General features: G+C 35.8%; 1 protein-coding gene across 12 annotated transcripts in view; it reads left to right on the top strand.

Annotated features, from left to right (window-relative positions):
• USP9X (ubiquitin specific peptidase 9 X-linked) overlaps positions 1–20,273 on the top strand; it is a 115,337-nt gene that overhangs the window by 81,865 nt on the left and 13,199 nt on the right. For 10 of the 12 annotated variants that reach the window (XR_004960558.1, XM_036270787.1, XM_036270788.1 and 7 more), the window contains 13 exons: positions 1,135–1,301; positions 3,144–3,252; positions 3,482–3,628; positions 4,200–4,346; positions 5,294–5,516; positions 7,955–8,175; positions 10,742–10,932; positions 13,327–13,500; positions 15,393–15,534; positions 16,744–17,497; positions 18,395–18,518; positions 19,326–19,551; positions 20,025–20,175. Coding sequence is in view for 11 of the 12 variants with exons in the window: in XM_036270787.1 (XP_036126680.1) it covers positions 1,135–1,301; positions 3,144–3,252; positions 3,482–3,628; positions 4,200–4,346; positions 5,294–5,516; positions 7,955–8,175; positions 10,742–10,932; positions 13,327–13,500; positions 15,393–15,534; positions 16,744–17,497; positions 18,395–18,518; positions 19,326–19,551; positions 20,025–20,175 (2,776 nt within the window). In the remaining variant the exon portion in view is untranslated. The remainder of the gene's footprint in view (positions 1–1,134; positions 1,302–3,143; positions 3,253–3,481; positions 3,629–4,199; positions 4,347–5,293; positions 5,517–7,954; positions 8,176–10,741; positions 10,933–13,326; positions 13,501–15,392; positions 15,535–16,743; positions 17,498–18,394; positions 18,519–19,325; positions 19,552–20,024; positions 20,176–20,273) is intronic. The other 2 variants (XM_036270792.1, XM_036270791.1) reach the window with 1 other exon arrangement.

Raw genomic sequence — 20,273 nt, 5'->3', positions numbered from 1 at the left:
ATTGGATATTATCTCTGACCCTCCATTAGTTTCAGCATATTATTTATCAGAGATAGGCCGTGTTTGACTCTGATTTCTCTGTCATATATACCTGTCCCTGATAGCCACTTCTGCATATTTAGGTATTTAAATATGTAGAGAGACATTAGTGTGAGAGGGAAACATCCATAAGTTGCCTCCTGTACACACCCCAGCTGGGTATTGAACCTGCAACCTGGATATGCGCCCTGACCAGAAATTGAGCCCACCACCACCTTTCGGTGTATGGTACAATGCTCTAACAGCTGAGCCATACAGGCCAGGGCTGCATATTTAGAAGGGGAATTTAAATTATAGAAACTGCTCTAGCTCTGTATAGCTTCCTTTTTATAGCCAACGTAACCCTGATTAGTCCAGGATATACGTTGGTATCTTGTAGTATCTGTTTGGTACACTACTGGGTATTCATTCAGCTAATATTTGAGTGCTTGTTCTTTTCCAGGCATGTAATGTAAATATTAATTTTTGATAAGTCACATTAGCATTTATTAACTACCTACCCAAGCATCCTTTAGGGTATAAAGCCTTCAAATCACCCCTCTGGTGTGCCTTAGTGGATTGAGCACATGCCCGGGTTGTGGGCTCAATCCTTAGTGGGGGGACGTGCAGGAGGCAGCTGATTGATGTTTCTCACATTGATGTTTCTATCTCTCTCTCCTTTCCCCTCTCTCTCTAAAAAAAATCAATAAAAAGTATATTTAAAAAAAAAACTTCAAAACCAATTGTTTTAGAATAAAATGATACACTATAGGTAAGATACATAATGGAACTAGTCAAAGAAGTACCTAACTGCAATGCCAGAGTGGTTCTCTGGAAAGGAATGATTGTTGGTGCAAAAGTACACAACTCAGAAGGTCTCTGGGAGCCTGAAGAACAAGGAAAAGCAGGTGGTGATATAATCAGTGTGCTCCTTCAGCATTCCTTGGGAAGTAGCAAAGTACTGGAATTAGACTATTCCAAGGGTCCTCGAGCTGCAGATAAAGAGGCTGAGGTCAAATGGTTTAAGTGAGTAGGTACTTTTTACGCATGAGCTTGAAGTTGTGTGAACTTTTTCTTAAATGCATTTCTAGATTATTTACCCCTATCATTTTACAGTCCAATGCAGGCAATGAGTTGGACTTGGAAGATGAACAGGTTTGCTGTGAAGCACTGGAAGTGATGACGTTATGTTTTGCCTTGATTCCAACAGCCTTAGATGCTCTTAGTAAAGAAAAGGCTTGGCAGACATTCATTATTGACTTACTATTGCACTGTCACAGCAAGTAAGTATTTTTTTAATTGTAAGAAACCTAACCTAATTTTTATAAGCAGAAATAAATTATGCTGGTAAAATTTATCCCACAAAACAAATATTTATTGTCTCTGTAGCATGTTAATATTGTGGAAAATTTTATTTAACCATGTTTTGCTTAGACCTAGATTTGTTTGGTTTTAGTCTTTGCAAATGCCAACATTCCCAAAGTAAAGTTAATTTTTCTCTAATTTCAGAATTTGATTTTACCTAAGAGGTATGTATTTTAGCCCATTTAAAATATCTAATTTACAAGGTTTAAATTAAATAGGACATTAGTCTCCTATTTTTAATACCTAGCTAAAAGGTTTTATTGTGGTTTCTATTTTTCATTTTTATTTATTTATTTTTAATTTAAGGGAAGTTAATTCGTTATGAAATTCACAAGGCAGGGTTATGTTTAGAACTTTTTATTTTACACTGAGAAGAAAGACCAACTATAAATCCCTTGTTTGCATTTGAAGAGCATTTAATCAGTGACATTAAATTTGCTTCTGGCGTCTTTTTTTGTGAATCAGTTGGATTTGTAGAAAATGTTGGTTTCCATCCTCTTATGTCAGTCTAACCCTGACTTCAGTTAACATGGGTTCCACCAAATTCAACCCATACGGTTTGTAAAATCTCTGATTTATAGGATCATGTGCAGGTTTGAGAAATCTAAAAATATCCTGGAGGGGAGGTTAGTACACAGAATATGTGCTGTCAAGTTATTTATATTGAACTATAAATTTGGTTCTGAGCTCTCTTATCAGTTTGCACAAAGACAGAAACATGATATCTACAAAACGTACTTAGTAAAGTCTGTAAGATACACAAGTGTTTAGTCAGCAGATCCGTATGCCAGATGTGTTCTAGGTGCCAGAAACTCTGACATCAGCAAAGCCTTGGCCTGAAAGAGCTTACTTTTTAATGGAGACAGAGCACCATCTTGTAAACAAACAGTATTTGTACATTTGGTAAATGGTTCTTGGCACCTGCTATGTGGCAAATACTATTCTAGGTTCTGGAGGCACAGGAGACTAAATAGATGTTGTCTCTGCCCTCTTGGAGCATTTATTCTAGTGAGATCTATATAGTTATTTGTGTGTGTGTGTGTGTGTGTGTGTGTGTGTGTGTGTGTGTGGTTTGGGTTTTTTTGTGTGGGTTTTTTTTTTAAGATCCATTATGATCAGGCAAAATTCACAGTATTGAGACCAGAAATGCGTTTTTCTTATAGGTCATCATAGCATATTCTATAGTACAGTGGTTCTCAATATTTAGTGCACGTTAGAATCACCTCTAAGATTTGTTGTACTATAAGTTGTTGGGCCCTACCTCCAGTATTTCTCATTCACCAGCTCTGGGATGGAACCTGAGAATTAGCATTTCTGACATTCCCAGAAGCTGATGCTTTGGGAATGACTAGTATAAGGAATCTATATAGCAATATTCTTACTGTAATTGCAACAGAATTCCTAAAGTTGTTTGCTCAAAAACACAATTGAATAAAAGTCCTGGGGAACGTAAAAAAGCTGCATGAGACTCACTGTAGAGCATCTTGTATCTAGAGGACCATTTCTTGTCTTTTCCAAGAAAGGGGTGTTAAAATGTACCCTCAAACTCTTGAGTGACAATTTGAGGTTATAGTTCTTGACACACAGCCTAAATTCATCTACGTATGTTGCTGGCTTAAGGGGGTATTACTTTATATACTTGTATTTTTACTTTTTAAGTTCCCTACCTCTTATTCCCCACCCACCCAAGAGAGACCAAGGTTATAGTATTTTTTTCTTCATGAAAATAATATATTAAATGTGAAACATTTTTATTTCAGAACTGTTCGCCAGGTGGCACAGGAGCAATTCTTTTTAATGTGTACCAGATGTTGCATGGGACACAGGCCTCTACTTTTCTTCATTACTCTGCTCTTTACCGTTTTAGGGGTGAGATATTTTTTTAATATGCCTATCAATGTGATTTGTTCGTTAAACAAGGGACATTCAGGGATTTATGCTTTTAGATTGTATTAAAGTTAGAGCAGTCTATGTTTTTTTAATTAATAGTAATTTCCCATACTATATTAGGCATCTATTCTAGTTAACTTTGAGTTTTTAAGAAGTGGATTATGAACATGGACATGTTAATTCTTATTATTCTACTTTATTGTTTCAGAGCACAGCCAGAGAGAGAGCTAAACATTCGGGTGACTACTTCACTCTATTAAGGCACCTTCTTAATTATGCTTATAATAGTAATATTAATATACCTAATGCTGAAGTTCTTCTCAATAATGAAATTGATTGGCTTAAAAGAATTCGGGTAAGTTGTATTTAATAATACCGTGTATACCATCTTGATGAGTTGGGTAGTTTATTAATAGTTTATGGTTTTGAGCCTTTTGCTTAAATGGAAACCACCAAACAGTAATAAAAAAGACCAATGAATATACTCTGCCTTGTTGGTTATTAGTAACTCATTAATCACAAAATGAATGTGTAACTAGTTCTGTAAAATGCTTTGTTTTTCTTGAGACTTGGTATATTGATTTTTACCTTGTTTCATTTTAGAATTTGGGCCTTTTTACCAGTTTTCATCTTTTAAAAAATATTATTGATGAATCTGATAGACTAGCACTTAATTAATTCTTGATCTTAAGACCTGATACTTTTTACTTAGAATTATATAGACATTTATTTCTGAAGAGGTGTTTAGCTCTTAGCCTTCAGTAGTTTGTAAAGCCTACTTCTAGAAAGTTCTGAAGAGAAATTGCTTAGAATGAAAAGACTTGGAAGAATTTCCTCGTGTCTGTCCAGCTCTCTTATTCTGGTTCTTCCCTTCCTTGCTGACTCCCTTTCATAAGTTGGACGTTTGATTTTTTCCCCCCCCTCAGGATGATGTTAAGAGAACAGGTGAAACGGGTGTTGAAGAGACGATCTTGGAAGGCCACCTTGGGGTAACAAAAGAGTTACTGGCTTTTCAAACCCCTGAGAAAAAGTATCATATTGGTTGTGAAAAGGGAGGTGCTAACCTCATTAAAGTAAGTTCTGTTGTCTTAGTTCTAAAGTAGATCTAGCCTTCTAAATGTTATATATAAATAAAATTTCAGTACTATGTGTTTTATAAAGTTAAATAAGCAATATTTTCCTATATTGAAAATTGAATTTTTTATTTTGTCAGACTAAAATGAGACAAACTATTTTGTAAGACTGTATCTTATATGTGGTGATTCAGGGAGGGGGGATCATTTCAGTGAATTTTATTTTATTTATTTATTTTTTAATCCTCACCCGAGGACATTTTTTCATTTTTTTTGTTCAGATAGAGTGGGAGGGAGAGAGCAACATCCACGTGAAAGGGACACATCGAGTGGCTGCCACCCGCACGATCCAAGCAGGGCCGGGGACAAACTGCAACCGAGATACATACCCTTAGCAGAAACCGAACCCGGGTCTCTCTGGACCGCAGGTGGATGCTCTAACCACTGAGCCAAACCTGCCAGGGCGTGAATTTTATTTTTATTCAGAATGCTTGATATACATGTGATTAAAGGAATAAACTTATTTAAAATGTCAATTTTGTTTCCCTGGCCGGTTTGGCTCAGCGGTTAGAGCATCCACCTGCGGTCCGGAGAGACCCGGGTTCGGTTCCCGCTAAGGGCATGTGCCTCAGTTGCAGTTTGTCCCCAGCCCTGGTTGGTCGTGCGGGTGGCAGCCACTCGATGTGTCCCTTTCACATCGATGTTTCTCTCTCTCCCTCCCACTCTATCTGTACAAAAAATGGAAAAATGTCCTCGGGTGAGGATTAAAATAATAATAATAATAAAATAAAATGTCTATTTTGTTAAGTGCTTCAGTTTACTGTTGGGTATTTTTTAAAAATTAACCAGAGAAATTGATTATTGTTGTTAATTGTAGTACGTAGTGTTTTAAAGTGGGATCTTTTTATTGGAAAATACAAATAAATTTTTTTTTTCAACTCTCATAGGAATTAATTGATGATTTCATCTTCCCTGCATCCAATGTTTACCTGCAGTATATGAGAAATGGAGAACTGCCAGCTGAACAGGCTATTCCAGTCTGTAGTTCACCAGCTACCATTAATGCTGGTTTTGAATTACTTGTAGCCTTAGCCGTTGGCTGTGTGAGGAATCTCAAACAGATAGTAGATTCTCTGACTGAAATGTATTATATTGGCACAGCAATAACTAGTAAGTATTTTTAAATAAAATACTGTGATAACAGATCATGTAAAATTCTGTTTTTCTGTTTTGTTTTTTTTTAGTAAATGCTTTTCTTTCAGCAACTAGTTTAGTTTAACCTATTTAGCAAATGGTTGTATGATTTTAAGACCATTACAAGTGAAGTTTGTTTTTGTTTTGTTTTTTAAATCCTCTCCCGAGGACATTTTCCCATTTTTTTGTTCAGAATAAGAGAGAAACATCGACGTGAAAGGGACACATCGAGTGGTTGCCGCCCGCACGACCCAGCCAGGGCCGGGGACAAACTGCAACCGAGGTACGTGCCCTTAGCTTGAACCGAACCCGGGTCTCTCTGGACGACAGGCCGACGCTCTAACCGCTGAGCCAAACCAGCCAGGGCATAAGCGAAGATCTTTACTGGAAAAGTTTTCAAATGTTTGTTAAGTAGCTTCCTGTATGTGGTGTAACTATTTAGCAAAATAAATTTCATCTCAGTCAAGTCTGGAATAAAACCTAAAGGCCAGAGTTCAAACTTAAAATTCAAATTTCATGCAATGGAAACCTTTTGGGCCTTAATTTAGAAGCTCTTTAATGTTGTTTTCATATGAGCTCTAAGAAAATCTGGTTTTAAAGATCAGAATATGATTAGATAGCATTTTTATGCACTTTATGTCCTCAGTTAATGCTCATGTAAAGTCTGTGAAATAGACTATAGACTCCAGATCTTACAGATAAGGAACTGAAGCACAAAATGGATGAAGGCAATATAAAATAACCGAAAAAAGCAGAAATAAGAAGTCAAACACAACAGAAGCTGTGTTGTTGGTTTTTTTTAAAAAGAAAACCACTTTTATCTACAAAGTTTGAGAATATAATTGATTGTAGTAAATTTTTAAGAACATGCCAAATTACTTTTTATATTTTATACTTCAGAATATAAGGGCATTTTAAATAACATTTTAGGAGATTTCTGATGAAAGTGACTGTTTTAAAGATGAGATGTTTAGCTATTGTACCAAATCTATGTATAGTGAGGGGTGAGGTTTTTATAACTTACAGAGGTTTTTAAAAAAAAATAAATCTTTACATTTATTTATTCAGTTTTTGATAAGTTTAAACCCTCAAGGGATATAGCATCATGTGGATTCAGTGTCTAATGGCCTTATTAGGAAGTTGCTTTGGAATTTGGCACAAACCATCCCATGTGGGCACAAGTTACTTTTTCCCAGATTCTTCTGGTTTTGTTCATTTTGCCAACAGGAGTCACTGGGTTCTTTGTACACATGAACATACCTCTTGCCGAAATAGAATTCAATTTCGTCTTGGGCCTTCGATTTTAAGAAGAGAAGCTGTGTGCTTCTCCCCTAGTTTCTGAAGACTCCACTCATAACAAAGGGTAGCTTTGGACCACAACCTTCCAGGCGTATTTTCCTTTTTTGAAGTCCTATTCTCAGCACACCTCCACATGCTCTAAGGTAGCAGAAAGAGATAGGTCACCTGTTTTTTCGCATGGTAAAAATTTCATGTACCAAGGAGGATGTATATACTAAAAAGTATGTTTCCTTCCCATTCCAGTTTCCCAGTCCCCTTTGATAGCTATAACCATTGCGGTCAGTTTATGTTTGCCCTCCCAGCATCCCTGTGTATGCAAAATCTACATACAAAGTTTTTTGTTTGTTTAGTTTTTTTTAACGGATTGGCATATAGTACACAACAATGTTCTTCACTTTGTTTTCCCTTTAATATGTCTGTGGTTGTTAACTATCAGCACATAAATATTTTCCTATTTCCATTTATTATTGGCTGTATACTTTTTAGTTCAGCATAGTATAATTTAACTTCTGGTCCCATAGAAAATGATATTTGTTATTTCCAGGTTTGTGTTAGTTGGAGGGGGGAGATTATCTCATATATTCCTCAAAGTAACATTGTGGTTGTAGGCAAAGCAAGTATGCTCTTATTACTACATTTATTAGGAAGGAAACGGACCTACCTGAAAAAGTGAAAGACTTGGTAAGCATCAGAACCAGGATATGAACCCCCAGGGGGTGTTAAGATTAAAGCTTTAATATGTTGATGTATTTCTGCAGCATGAGTTTTAAAGGCACTTTTAAAAACATAAAAGTGGAAGTCTCATAATGACTAAACTATAAAGCTAAAAAGTAAAGTGACATGTGGGGATTCGCATCAAACAATCTTGACAGTGCCATTAGAAACAACATCAGATAAAAGGCGGGTTCATAGGTGGCAGGGTACGAATCTGCATAGCGATAATTTGTTGCTTTGTATCCTAGGTTTGTTGGGGGTGAAGTGTAAACTTGGAGCATGGCTTCAGGTGTCTGTAGGAGTGGTGGAATTGTTGCTAATGTTAATTTATCAGCTTATTAGAGCTAAAAGTGGAGAAAATGGTTGTATTCATACTATAAGAATCTATTCTCTTCTTTCAGCATGTGAAGCACTTACTGAGTGGGAATATCTGCCACCTGTTGGACCTCGCCCTCCAAAAGGATTTGTGGGGCTGAAAAATGCTGGTGCTACCTGTTACATGAATTCTGTGATTCAGCAACTCTACATGATTCCCTCCATCAGGAACGGTATTCTTGCCATTGAAGGCACAGGTAGTGATGTAGATGATGATATGTCTGGGGATGAGAAGCAGGACAATGAGGTAAATTTTATTTAGCGTTTTTGTTTTCTATGTTTGAAGTCCTGATAACCAGATACTATTCTCTCTTAAGGAGTGTTATACTTTCATTAGACCTATTGACATATATTTGAAAATAAAGCTAGAATCTCCTGGCATGGACTATTTATCAGACTTTAAACTACATACAATTTTTGTGTGTCTTTAAAACAACAGTTTAAAACAGTACTCAGATTTTTTTTTTAATGTTTTTTTTAAAATATGTTTTTATTTATATTTTAGAGAGGAAGGGGGAGAGAGAAACTTCCATCAGTTGCCTCCTGCATGCCCCCTACTGGGAATCAAACCCGGGCATGTACCCTGACTCAGAATCAAACCGGGACCTCTCATTCCATGGGATTACACTCAGTCCACTGAGCCACACCGGCCAGGCTGTACTCAGATTTTTTGTGAAACATGTTTAATACAATCTGGAGTTTGTATAATGATAAGAATCTTCATTTTTAGTAATAGTTTAATTTACCTTTTCTACTTGATATTTTAAATTATATATCTCCATTAATTTATGCCAAGTTATATACTATGCCAGCTTCATTATTTATGATTATTTTTTGGTTACCTTTACATTTGTCCCAGATCATAGCTCTTCTTGGTTAGGCAACAAACTTCTCTCTGCTGCATATATTTATTTATTTTTGTTCATCCTCACCAGAGGATATTTTCCATTGATTTTTAGAGTAGGGGGGCGGGGGGAGAGAAACATCGATGGGACAGAGAGGCATCAATTGGTTGCCTCCTGCACAACCCAGACCAGAGCCAGGGATCAAATTTGCAACCCAGGTACAAGCCCTTGACTGGGAATCAAACCTATGACCCTTCAGTCCACAGGCTGATGCTGTAACCGATGGGCTGAAATGGCCAGGGCCTTCTTTCTACTCTAAATGTTACATGGTCTTGTGACAAAATTTTATCTGCCTGCTAAGAATTTAATGCACAATAAAGCTATAGAAAATTAGGTTGTAATGGTGGATACATCGACATAACTGTGGCATGTTTCTTTAAAAAGAGAAGATGGCAAAACTTAGGTTATGGTCATGTTTGTATCTACCCTGTATTGTTTTTATTTTACCTTTTCCTTTTCATAGTGTAGGTGAGAACTGAAGAGAGTTTGTGTTGTAATTGCAGTAAATATGTTGAGTGGTTCTTGCCTCATTCCTTCTCTTCAATCACCAGAACTATTGCTCTGGGGTAGTTTATCACTTGCAGGGCTTCTGAAACATACACTTGCCTCAACTCTTCCCCAGACCTACTGAACCACATCATCAAGGGAGTAGGGTCTGAGCATCTTTACCTTTTAAAAAAAACTTTATAGGGGATGATGATGCTTATACCCATACCTGGTTAAGAACCATTGCACTGAGTGATAATCGGCATTCAGATTCTAGTTCTGTAGCCTATCACATCCCTGATTTAAGCACAGAAATGCCTAACAAGTAAACGAGGCAGACAAAATAAACAATTTAAAATAAGGTGTACCTTCTGCTTCATGCTGTTTTGGCACCACTGCACTGGGGGGGGGGGGGGGGTTGTGTTTGTGTCTGTATGGTTTTTTTGTTTTTTACCCTTTAGAGTGTAAGTTTCTTATAGGCATGGACTAAATATTGTCTATTTCTATATTAAAGATCTCAGACGGTTCTGCAGCCACTAGACTCTCTCTTTATGAATTTTATTTTGTTTTAGAGAGAGAAAAACATTGATGTGAGAGTAACATCAATCAGTTGCCTCCCATCCACGCCCCAACTGCTTGTCAAACCCACCCACCTTTTGGTGTACAAGACAACACTCCAACCAACTGAGACACCTGGCCAGGGCTCTAATTTTATTCATTTTTTTAATATGTTTTTATTGATTTCAGAAGGGGGAAGGGAGAGGGAGAGATCTAAACATCCATGAGAGAGAAACATTGATGGGTGCCTCCTGCACGCCCTGTACTGGGGATTGAGCCCATAACCTGGGCATTTGCCCTGACCTGGAACCGATGACCTTCTAGTGCATGGGACACCACTGAACCAACTGAGCCACACTGGCCGGGCTTCATTTTTAATTTTTAAATGAGTTCTTTTTCACTATTGCTACACCATTTTACATTTCCACCTTCCATGTACAAAGGTTTGAGTTTCTTTAACAAAAATTATTTCATATAATTCTCACAACAGCTACATGAAGAATGTGTTGTTCTCATTTACATATTAGGAAACTAAAGCTTAGGAAGGTTAAGTAACTTACTTGTACAAAGTTACCTACCTTAAAAGTCCAGAGCCTGTGTTTATGTCCAATACAATACACTCTATTGTATTATCTGTATTATCCACCTCTCTATGATACATAGTCGGGGTTATTCCTTTAGAACAACTCTTGTGAAGTGTTGTAAATGCTATTACTGTAAATTAAAATTTCCAAATTTAGAGTTAAGTGCTTTGAGAATAAGTAGACACACAGGTCGTTTGTTCACTAACTGGCATTTGTCTCAACATATTTTACTATACTTTAAAATTAGATTAGATCATTAATGATATTATTTTGTTTCTAGAGCAATGTTGATCCCAGAGATGATGTATTTGGATATCCTCAACAATTTGAAGATAAACCAGCATTAAGTAAAACAGAAGACAGGAAAGAGTACAATATTGGTGTTCTAAGACACCTTCAGGTCATCTTTGGTCATTTAGCTGCTTCTCGCCTACAGTACTATGTCCCTAGAGGATTTTGGAAACAGTTCAGGTAAACTATGGATGGATAGTAATAAGGATACTGCTAAAACCTTTGTGAACATCTAACTACACTACATTAAACTTATAAAATATATGTCAGAAGGCATCTTTAATGTTTAAGCAATAGTAATATTCAAACTTTACTTCTTAGTTGGGTTTTTTTGCTCATTGTCCTCAAAGGAGGAGGTAGAAAGTATCATAGTAAGGAGAGTCAGCATTCTTTAGTCTTTTTAGTTAATTTTTTTATTTTTGTTTTGGAAACTTTTCATATTTCTACAAGTAGGGAAAATACTATGAACACTCACATGTGTATCACCCTACTTCAACAGTTATCAACTCATGGCCAATCTTGTTTAATTTACATTCCCATCTACTATTTTCCAGATTGTTTTGAAGCAAATCTCATATACCTAGTTTCATCCGTAAATATTTCAGTATGTATCTCAAATGTCTTTTTAAAAATATAACCATAATATTACTGCCCTGTCTTTAAAATCCTTAATATCCTTGTAGGTGTTCGAATTTACCCAATTATCTCATAATTGTTTTTTACTGTATATTTTGTTAAATCAGGATACAAATTAAGTCCATATACCAAAATTTTGCTATGACTCTAGTCTCTTCTGATTTTTATTCTTGTAATTATTTGTTGAAGAAAAAAATACTTTAGTTTACCCTGTAACTTTTCCCACCATCTGGATATTGTTGATAAGGGTCCCTGTGGTATTTTGGTAATTTGTTTACCTCAGTGCCCTGATTAAATAGGTAGTTAGATATAGAGACTTGATCACACTGAGGAGGTTTTTTGTTGTTGTTTTATAATCCTCACCCAAGGATATTTTTCCATTTATCTTCAGCAACTGAGGTACATGCCCCAGACTGGAATTGAACCCTCACCTCAACTCTTTGGTCCAACTCTTTGGTCTGCAGGTCGACACTTTAACCGTTGAGCCAGATTTAGCCAGGGCTGCTGTTGTTTTTAATGAAATAGGCAACTTTACTTCATACGTGGTAATGTCTGTCTTGGTGAGGAGAGGGTATAATATATGTCTTTCTCTTAAAACAGTCATTGATCATCGTTGCCTAAATACAGTGTTTCATCAGGGTTACAACATGGCAATGTTCTAATTTTGTCATTGTTTCCTTTATTAGCCCATGGAACAACACTAAATCCACTCAGCCATGCCAGCTGGGCCCTTCTCCCTTTTGTAATTCATAGTTGACTACATGTTTAAAATTATGGGGAGTTGACTGCAATTTGAGAGCAAATAGAATGGATTAGTATCATTTTCAATAATAAATAATGATATATTTGATTTCAAATCACTGGATACAAATTTAAAGTCTAAAGTATGTATAATTGGAATGAGATTATTTGTTATATTGAAAAAGTGTTACAAAGGAAATTATCAAAAGACAATTCGTTCCACTATCATATTTAAAATACATTCAGCATCTCTCTCACTTAGAACAAATTCACTTACATTGTCTATATGTATGACTCTGTAAATATGAACTTAGATGTGATTGTGAGTTTCCAGCAGTGCCTCTGTTTTGGCAGTCTTTGTTCTCATTTTGTGGTACACACTATCAAAAGTTTGTTTTGCAGAGATTGGTTTACCAAACTTAAATCCTCAGATTACTCAAAAGACATCAACTCTAAAACAAGTAAAGCCTTTTTCTTTTGGGAAAGTTAAGAGGAAATAGATTTAATCTTTGCACTGTACATGTAACCTGAAATTTAAGCAAGAAATAAAATAATTATAACATCTACCATCCTATGAGATCCACCACCTTTTTTTTTTTTTTTTATCCTCACCCGAGGACATTTTTCCATTTTTTTGTTCAGATAGAGTGGGAGGGAGAGAGAGAGAAAGAGAAAAAAACATCAATGTGAAAGAGACACATCGATTGGTTGCCACCCGCACAACCCAACCAGGGCCGGGGACAAACTGCAACCGAGGTACGTGCCCTTAGCGGGAACCGAACCCGGGTCTCTGGTCCACAGGCCAACGCTCCAGCCGCTGAGCCAAACAGGCCGGGGCCACCACCCCATTTTAATAATGTCTTCAGTTGGATTCAAAATGCATGCATATACCGTATTACCTAAAGAAACCATTTTTCTTGGAGCTATACTATTCATCAGCCATACCAGTAGTTTCGTAGTAATTCTCCACTGGACTACCACTCTTAATATGAGCCTCACTTTCTTTCCCACTGCACTCTAATATGTAAAGAGCATTTCTATTCTTTCTATTTCCTCATGTAGTTGAATAAAATATCAGTTTGTATGCTGTCATTTGTGGTTGTATTGTTTGCTTTTTGTTGTTTTTCTGAAAAATATATTGTTTATATTATTCTTGGAGTGTTAATACATTACATGTTTTATTCCCTTTTTTTTTAGGCTTTGGGGTGAGCCTGTTAATCTACGTGAACAACATGATGCTTTAGAATTTTTTAATTCTTTGGTGGATAGTTTAGATGAAGCTTTGAAAGCCTTAGGCCATCCCGCTATGCTAAGTAAAGTTTTAGGAGGTTCCTTTGCTGATCAGAAGATTTGCCAAGGCTGCCCACATAGGTAAGTGCTAATTACATACTTAAAGTTTATGTTTGTTTATTTACTAACAAAAATAAAAATTTTTATTAGTAGTTATTTATGTAAGTGGAGTAGTATGCCACTAATTACTAAATACCTGAGTCTGAATGAATTATATACTGTGTATACCTCACTGCTTCGGAAGTTTGTTTGTTTTGTCAAATAATTTAGTTGTTTTTACTCCATCTACTCTCTTACTGTTTCATACTCTGGCGTTATTTTATGAATGATTATTTGTGAAGAAATAAAATGGTATTTTTCATACAGATACAGATGTTACTCATAAATGTGTCCTTTATTTTAGAATTAAAATCATTATAATATTGTAAATACAATAACTCTAGATGATAGACATGGAGCACTATTTCCTATACAAATGAAATATTGACTTTTAAAATAGCATTGATTATGGTCCTTACCCTTAAAGTATGTTTTCCACACAAAATATAACAAAGAGTTGACTAAATAGATTATTTTTAAATTAAAAGGGAAATTGATTAGGGCTCTTATTGAAAATAGTACAATAACTTAAAAAGTTCATTACTGATGATGTTTATGCCTATTACATGGAAATTTTGCTTTGGAATTTCTCATGTATATTAGCAATGTTGGTTTCAAATTGGTTTTGGCAAAATATCACAGTAAAGTAGTATTTTCTATAAGCCCGAACAGTATTATATGTAGTCACAGGTTGTGTGTGTATATGGTTGATAGGAGGGTGGTTCAATTTTGAACATAGGGATATTATTGGGGGAGAGTAATACTATATGAATCACAAATTACCATTAGGTTAAACCGTTCGGATCAAGGGCATGTAATTGTTCATGTAGCCTGGACAACTTTTAGTCCTTTTGAAAGATGTTTTACATTAATTAGGTTGACAATAAAATTCTCATTTTTACCCCTTTTTTTTGATTGCTGATAAAATAACCACTCTTTAGTCATCTATTCTTGTTAGTCCTTCTTGATTTGTTTTAGACAATTTTCAAATTTATTTGGAAAAGACTGGATTTCTTAGCTAAGTGAAAATATCCAGAGAGGGTGATCTTAAACAAGATCCCTAAAGTTAAAATACATGCTCCACAACTAAAGTAGTCTTGTCCTTGTTACATGCCAGAAATTTACATAGCGTCCCAGTTCTGTTTTAGGGCATTATTTGTCTAGAACAGGGGTTAACAATCTGTGGACTATAGGTCAAATCCAGTCCTGTGTCTGTTTTTGTAGTTGTATTGGAACATACCCTCTCCTTTACCTACTGTCTGCCTGGCTGCTTTCACTGTAACAGCAGAGTTGAGTAGTTGCCTCAGAGACCTCACAGCCTAAAAAAGCCTGTAATATTTACTACTTGGCCTTTTACAGAAGTATTTCGCTGACTTCTCAACTTGGAATGTCCTACTTTCTAACTGGTCATAAAATCTAACTTCTTTTTAACTTGTGCTTTGGTAAGGTTGATGCTTTGGCATGAATTGCTTTCTAAACAGGTGGCAGTGAAAGCAGCACAGTAGACTAAAAAGAGCATAAACTGTGGAACCAGAAAGACTTGACTTCAAAACATAATTTCGCCTAGTAATCTTGACCAAATTAACCTTTCTGTATCCTGTTGCCTTCATCTCTGAAGTAGAGACGGTGATATTTCTCTAACAGATTTGTCATGAAGACAAAGAACCTAATGTATTTATTGTGTAAACAACCTAATGTAGCGTAGTGCTCAGCACAGGATAAGTGACCAATAAGTGGTAACTGTCATTTATTGGTAACATTCTATTTCTTACGGGTTTCATGTTGTATTATAAATACTGCAAATGTCCAAAACTAAATGTTTAGAAGACTAAGGAATAAATCCTTTTTGATCATTTTTTAAATAATATCTTTAGATACGAGTGTGAAGAATCTTTTACGACTTTGAATGTAGACATTAGAAATCACCAAAATCTTCTTGATTCTTTGGAACAATATGTCAAAGGAGATTTATTAGAAGGTGCAAATGCATATCATTGTGAAAAATGCAATAAAAAGGTATGAATTATTTGTTTATAGTAATTATGATTACATTTAATGGATTTGGAAGAAGTTGATTGTTTTTGTTTGTCCTCAAAATTCACCTTTTTATTTCCTACCTTGCTTTTTTATAGTGGTAGCAGAGGGGTAGTTGAGATGGTAACTGATTTAAAGGTTTGTCAGAGAAAGAAGATTGAGAGAAAGTAGTATCAGAGGGCTAGGGAAAAACAGGTAAGATGAGAGTGAATCATTTTAGAAACCATAATAGCTTAATATCACATTCTCTTGTCTGAGTTTCACAGACATTTTTCATTCATACTCAACTGCTATTGAAATCCTCGAAGCTACAGAGTTGTAAAATGTGTAATTTCTTCTCTTGTGTCTAGAGTTACTTGTCAAGACCAAGAAGTTTGCTGAAAGTGTTAATTACTTTATTTAGCCACATTAGATTCCTTCTACCACTTGTATTTTGAAACTACTTGGATCAGGTCATCCACCTAATTAGTTTTTATCTGTGCACACGTGATATCTTTTGGGGAGAGACAATTCACACATACATGCATACAATAATAATGTGCATCTTTCTGGGATCCCAAACCCTCTCACATCAAACTCACATGTATTTTTTTTACCTTAACACTTAGAGAGGTATTAAAGTCTAGAGGTTGAGATGGTGAGTTGTAAAGCTATTCTGGCTGCTACTTTTAACCTTCATCCTTAAGATTAGTACCTGCCTGAGAGAGTAGTGAGGATTGAATATGTTACTACTTGGACAACACCTGGCATATTATTTGGTACCTAAGTACCCAATAAAGATTAGCTGCTGCTATTGTATTTTTTTCATTTTGCTCACAGAAAACTACACCTTCATTGGAGTGACAGCAAATATCAAACAAGTAATAATGGTTAGATAACAATGACAATATAAAAACCAGGCAGCAAGTAATGTCTATGTTACTAATTTATGATAAATGACATCAGCTATTTCCATATCAGTTTTAGTTAATATTTCTTAAAGTATCAACTGTGACAGAATTGCCTTGGTTGTGTTCCTTATCGTGTATTTATCTACACTTATATCAGATTGTCTTAAGAGAATTTATCAATGTCATCCCAATAAATACAATTTAAAAAGAGAGAGAATTTAATAATACAATTTTAAAGTTTGTTATTTTGCAGTGGAATGATTATAAGAGAGCATCTAGTAACTTGGTCTGTTTATTTTAGGTTGATACTGTAAAACGCTTGCTAATTAAAAAATTACCTCCTGTTCTTGCTATTCAACTAAAACGATTCGACTATGACTGGGAAAGAGAATGTGCAATCAAGTTCAATGATTATTTTGAATTTCCTCGAGAGCTGGACATGGAACCTTACACAGTTGCAGGTGTTGCAAAGCTGGAAGGAGATAATGTAAACCCAGAGAGTCAGTTGATACAGCAGAATGAGCAGTCTGAAAGTGAGATAGCGGGAAGCACGAAATACAGACTTGTTGGTGTGCTTGTACACAGTGGTCAAGCAAGCGGTGGACATTATTATTCTTATATCATTCAAAGGAATGGTGTAGATGGTGAAAGAAATCGCTGGTATAAATTTGATGATGGAGATGTAACAGAATGTAAAATGGATGATGATGAAGAAATGAAAAACCAGTGTTTTGGTGGAGAGTACATGGGAGAAGTATTTGATCACATGATGAAGCGTATGTCTTATAGGCGCCAGAAAAGATGGTGGAATGCTTACATACTTTTTTATGAGCGATTGGACACAATAGACCAAGGTGATGAGTTGATAAGATATATATCAGAGCTTGCTGTCACCACCAGACCCCATCAGATTATTATGCCATCAGCCATTGAGAGAAGTGTACGGAAACAGAATGTGCAATTCATGCATAACCGAATGCAGTACAGTTTGGAATATTTTCAGTTCATGAAAAAACTGCTTACATGTAATGGTGTTTACTTAAATCCTCCTCCAGGTAATTATCCAAAAATATGGCTTTTAATAATAAAGCATTACTCTTTACTTGCAGGATTTCTTAGCAGGCATCAACATGTTCGGGAGTTTATTTTGGTTTTTTTTTGTAATATATTGGGGGTTTTTTTGTTTGATTTTTAGAGAGAGAGGAAGGGGGAAAGGGGGAGAGATAAAAACATTGATGAGCCCTGGCTGGTTTGGCTTAGTGGTTAGAGCATTGGCCCGCAGAGCAATGAGCCGTGGGTTCGATTCCGGACGGCACGTACCTCGGTTGTGGTTTGTCCCCAGCCCTGGTCAGGTCGTGCAGGAGGCAACCAGTCGGTGTGGCTCTATCACACCAATGTTTCTCTCTGACTCTTTCTCTTTTCCTCCCTCCCACTCTATATGATGATAAATAGAAAAGTATCCTCAGGTGAGGAATAAAGCAAAACAAAAACATTGATGAGAGAGAAACATTGATCAGCTGCCTCCTGCACTCTCCCTTCTGGGGATTGAGCCTGCAACCTAGGCATAGCCCTAACTAGGAATCAAACCTGTGACCTCTTGGTGCATGGGACGAAGCTCAATCCACTGAGCCACACAGGCTGGGCAACATGTTTGGTTTTTTACATTTCGTTGTTTTAAAGTCTTATTTTAGAAGACTGTTATATTTGAGTGGTATGGATTGTCTTGCTCTTTGAAAACAGGAGCTTTTGTTTGTTTATTATAACAATTTGTTTTTGACTCAAGCATTAATTTGGAATGTGCTTTAGAGAACTACTAAGAATTATTTCATGCGTGCCTAAGGGATTTTTAAATAGTATTTCTGAAAATTGGTGGAAATGTGGACAGATGTGTTTGAAAATGGGGCTTGGACATTGAAATTTGTTTGATTTTTATATCTGCATCTTATTTATAGGGCAAGATCACCTGTTGCCTGAAGCAGAAGAAATCACTATGATTAGTATTCAACTTGCTGCTAGGTTCCTCTTTACCACAGGATTTCACACCAAGAAAGTAGTCCGTGGCTCTGCCAGTGATTGGTACATTGCTTTGGATTTTCATTCCTATTATACTAGTATTTAGTTTGGTTCTTTAATATACTGCTTTATTTTTTTCCAAACTGTAGTAATCTTGTTTCATGTTTGGAATGCAGAATTAAAAATCTCTTAGTAGCAATAGTGATAGAACTAGTATTAAAATTATTATTTAGATTAAACAAGGCCTTTTATTATTCAAGAGCAGGCTTCTGCTCTTTTGTATCATCTTGGACGTCCCCTGTACGAAAAATGACAGGATGATAGTTTGAAGCCTAAACTATTTTTTTGAGGATATACTGTGTTTTAGCTTTCCTAGATTAAATTCTGTCATAGGAGGGGGTCTGTGAGAGGGAAGGGGAGACATCTGTAATACTCTCAACAATAAAGATAAATTAAAATAAATTCTGCCATAGATTAAAAAGGTAAAGAATTAAAATGAGTTTCCTGTGTTTCTAATTGTGAAAGTGTAAAGGCCATTATTATACCTTAATTTAACAATTTCTTACTTACCTATGCAGTGGTAAGATGTTTAAGGGAATGGGGGGGGGGCTATTGTTTTGACATTGAACCTAGAAAGAATTTGGTAATAGATTTATAGAGAAGTCGAATATACAAGATTTTGTCTGTTCTGTCTTTCTGAGAAGAGACCAAGTCATAGTATTCATCTGTTACTTTAATATTAGTACTAGAAGCAACCTCCAGTGGTAAAAGGTTTTGGATTTTTATTTGGTTCATAGAGACCCACCCCTGTACTATAGGAAACATGTTACTGAGTTTATATTCATTGATTTTTATTTTGTTTTATCTTAGGTATGATGCATTGTGTATTCTCCTTCGTCACAGCAAGAATGTCCGTTTTTGGTTTGCTCATAATGTCCTTTTTAATGTTTCAAATCGCTTCTCTGAATACCTCTTGGAGTGCCCTAGTGCAGAAGTGAGGGGTGCATTTGCAAAACTTATCGTTTTTATTGCACACTTTTCCTTGCAAGATGGGCCATGTCCTTCACCTTTTGCATCTCCTGGACCTTCTAGTCAGGTAATTGCTCAGTTTTTTTCTAATGATTAAATGTTTACAAATAAATTCTGTTTACTGGAAGTTGAAGTTGCAAGTATGTAGGTATCTGTTTTATATGTTTACCTAACAAATGTACACATGCACACACACACCATACAATCTGATGTTTATGGGTTTCATTTAAAGTACTTTACAGCAATGAATACTGATTATAGGCTCTTTAAAAACTTGAATTTTCTCTGTTAAATCATTTACATGCAGTGGCTTCATTATACACTTACTGTGTATTTTTTAAATTTGACTTTCTAAAAATTTTAAATAGTATGATGGCTCTATTATGAAATCAACCTGGGATGTTCATTTCCATGTCTAACAAGCAACTCTTTGTCATCACTTTTTCCAGAAACTTCTGCCTATATTCAGTGTGTGTGTGTGTGTCCCTTTTTTATGGTAAAAGAATTATATCATACCTGTACCTTGTTTCTGAAAAACAGGTAATGTTTTCTTCTTCACAGGCTTATGACAACTTAAGCCTGAGCGATCACTTACTAAGAGCAGTGCTAAATCTATTGAGAAGGGAAGTTTCAGAGCATGGGCGTCATTTACAGCAGTATTTCAACCTGTTTGTAATGTATGCCAATTTAGGTAAGAATTTAAGTTTTCATAAATCTGTTTAAATGTATTAAATGGTGAAGTCATTTAAGTCAAGTGATAAGATATAACCTGATCTAAAATAGAAACAA

This window comes from Molossus molossus, unplaced genomic scaffold (assembly GCF_014108415.1).
Source record: "Molossus molossus isolate mMolMol1 unplaced genomic scaffold, mMolMol1.p scaffold_m16_p_2, whole genome shotgun sequence".
NCBI classification, from domain to species: Eukaryota; Metazoa; Chordata; class Mammalia; order Chiroptera; family Molossidae; genus Molossus; species Molossus molossus.
This window is presented reverse-complemented; position numbering and strand designations above follow the sequence as displayed.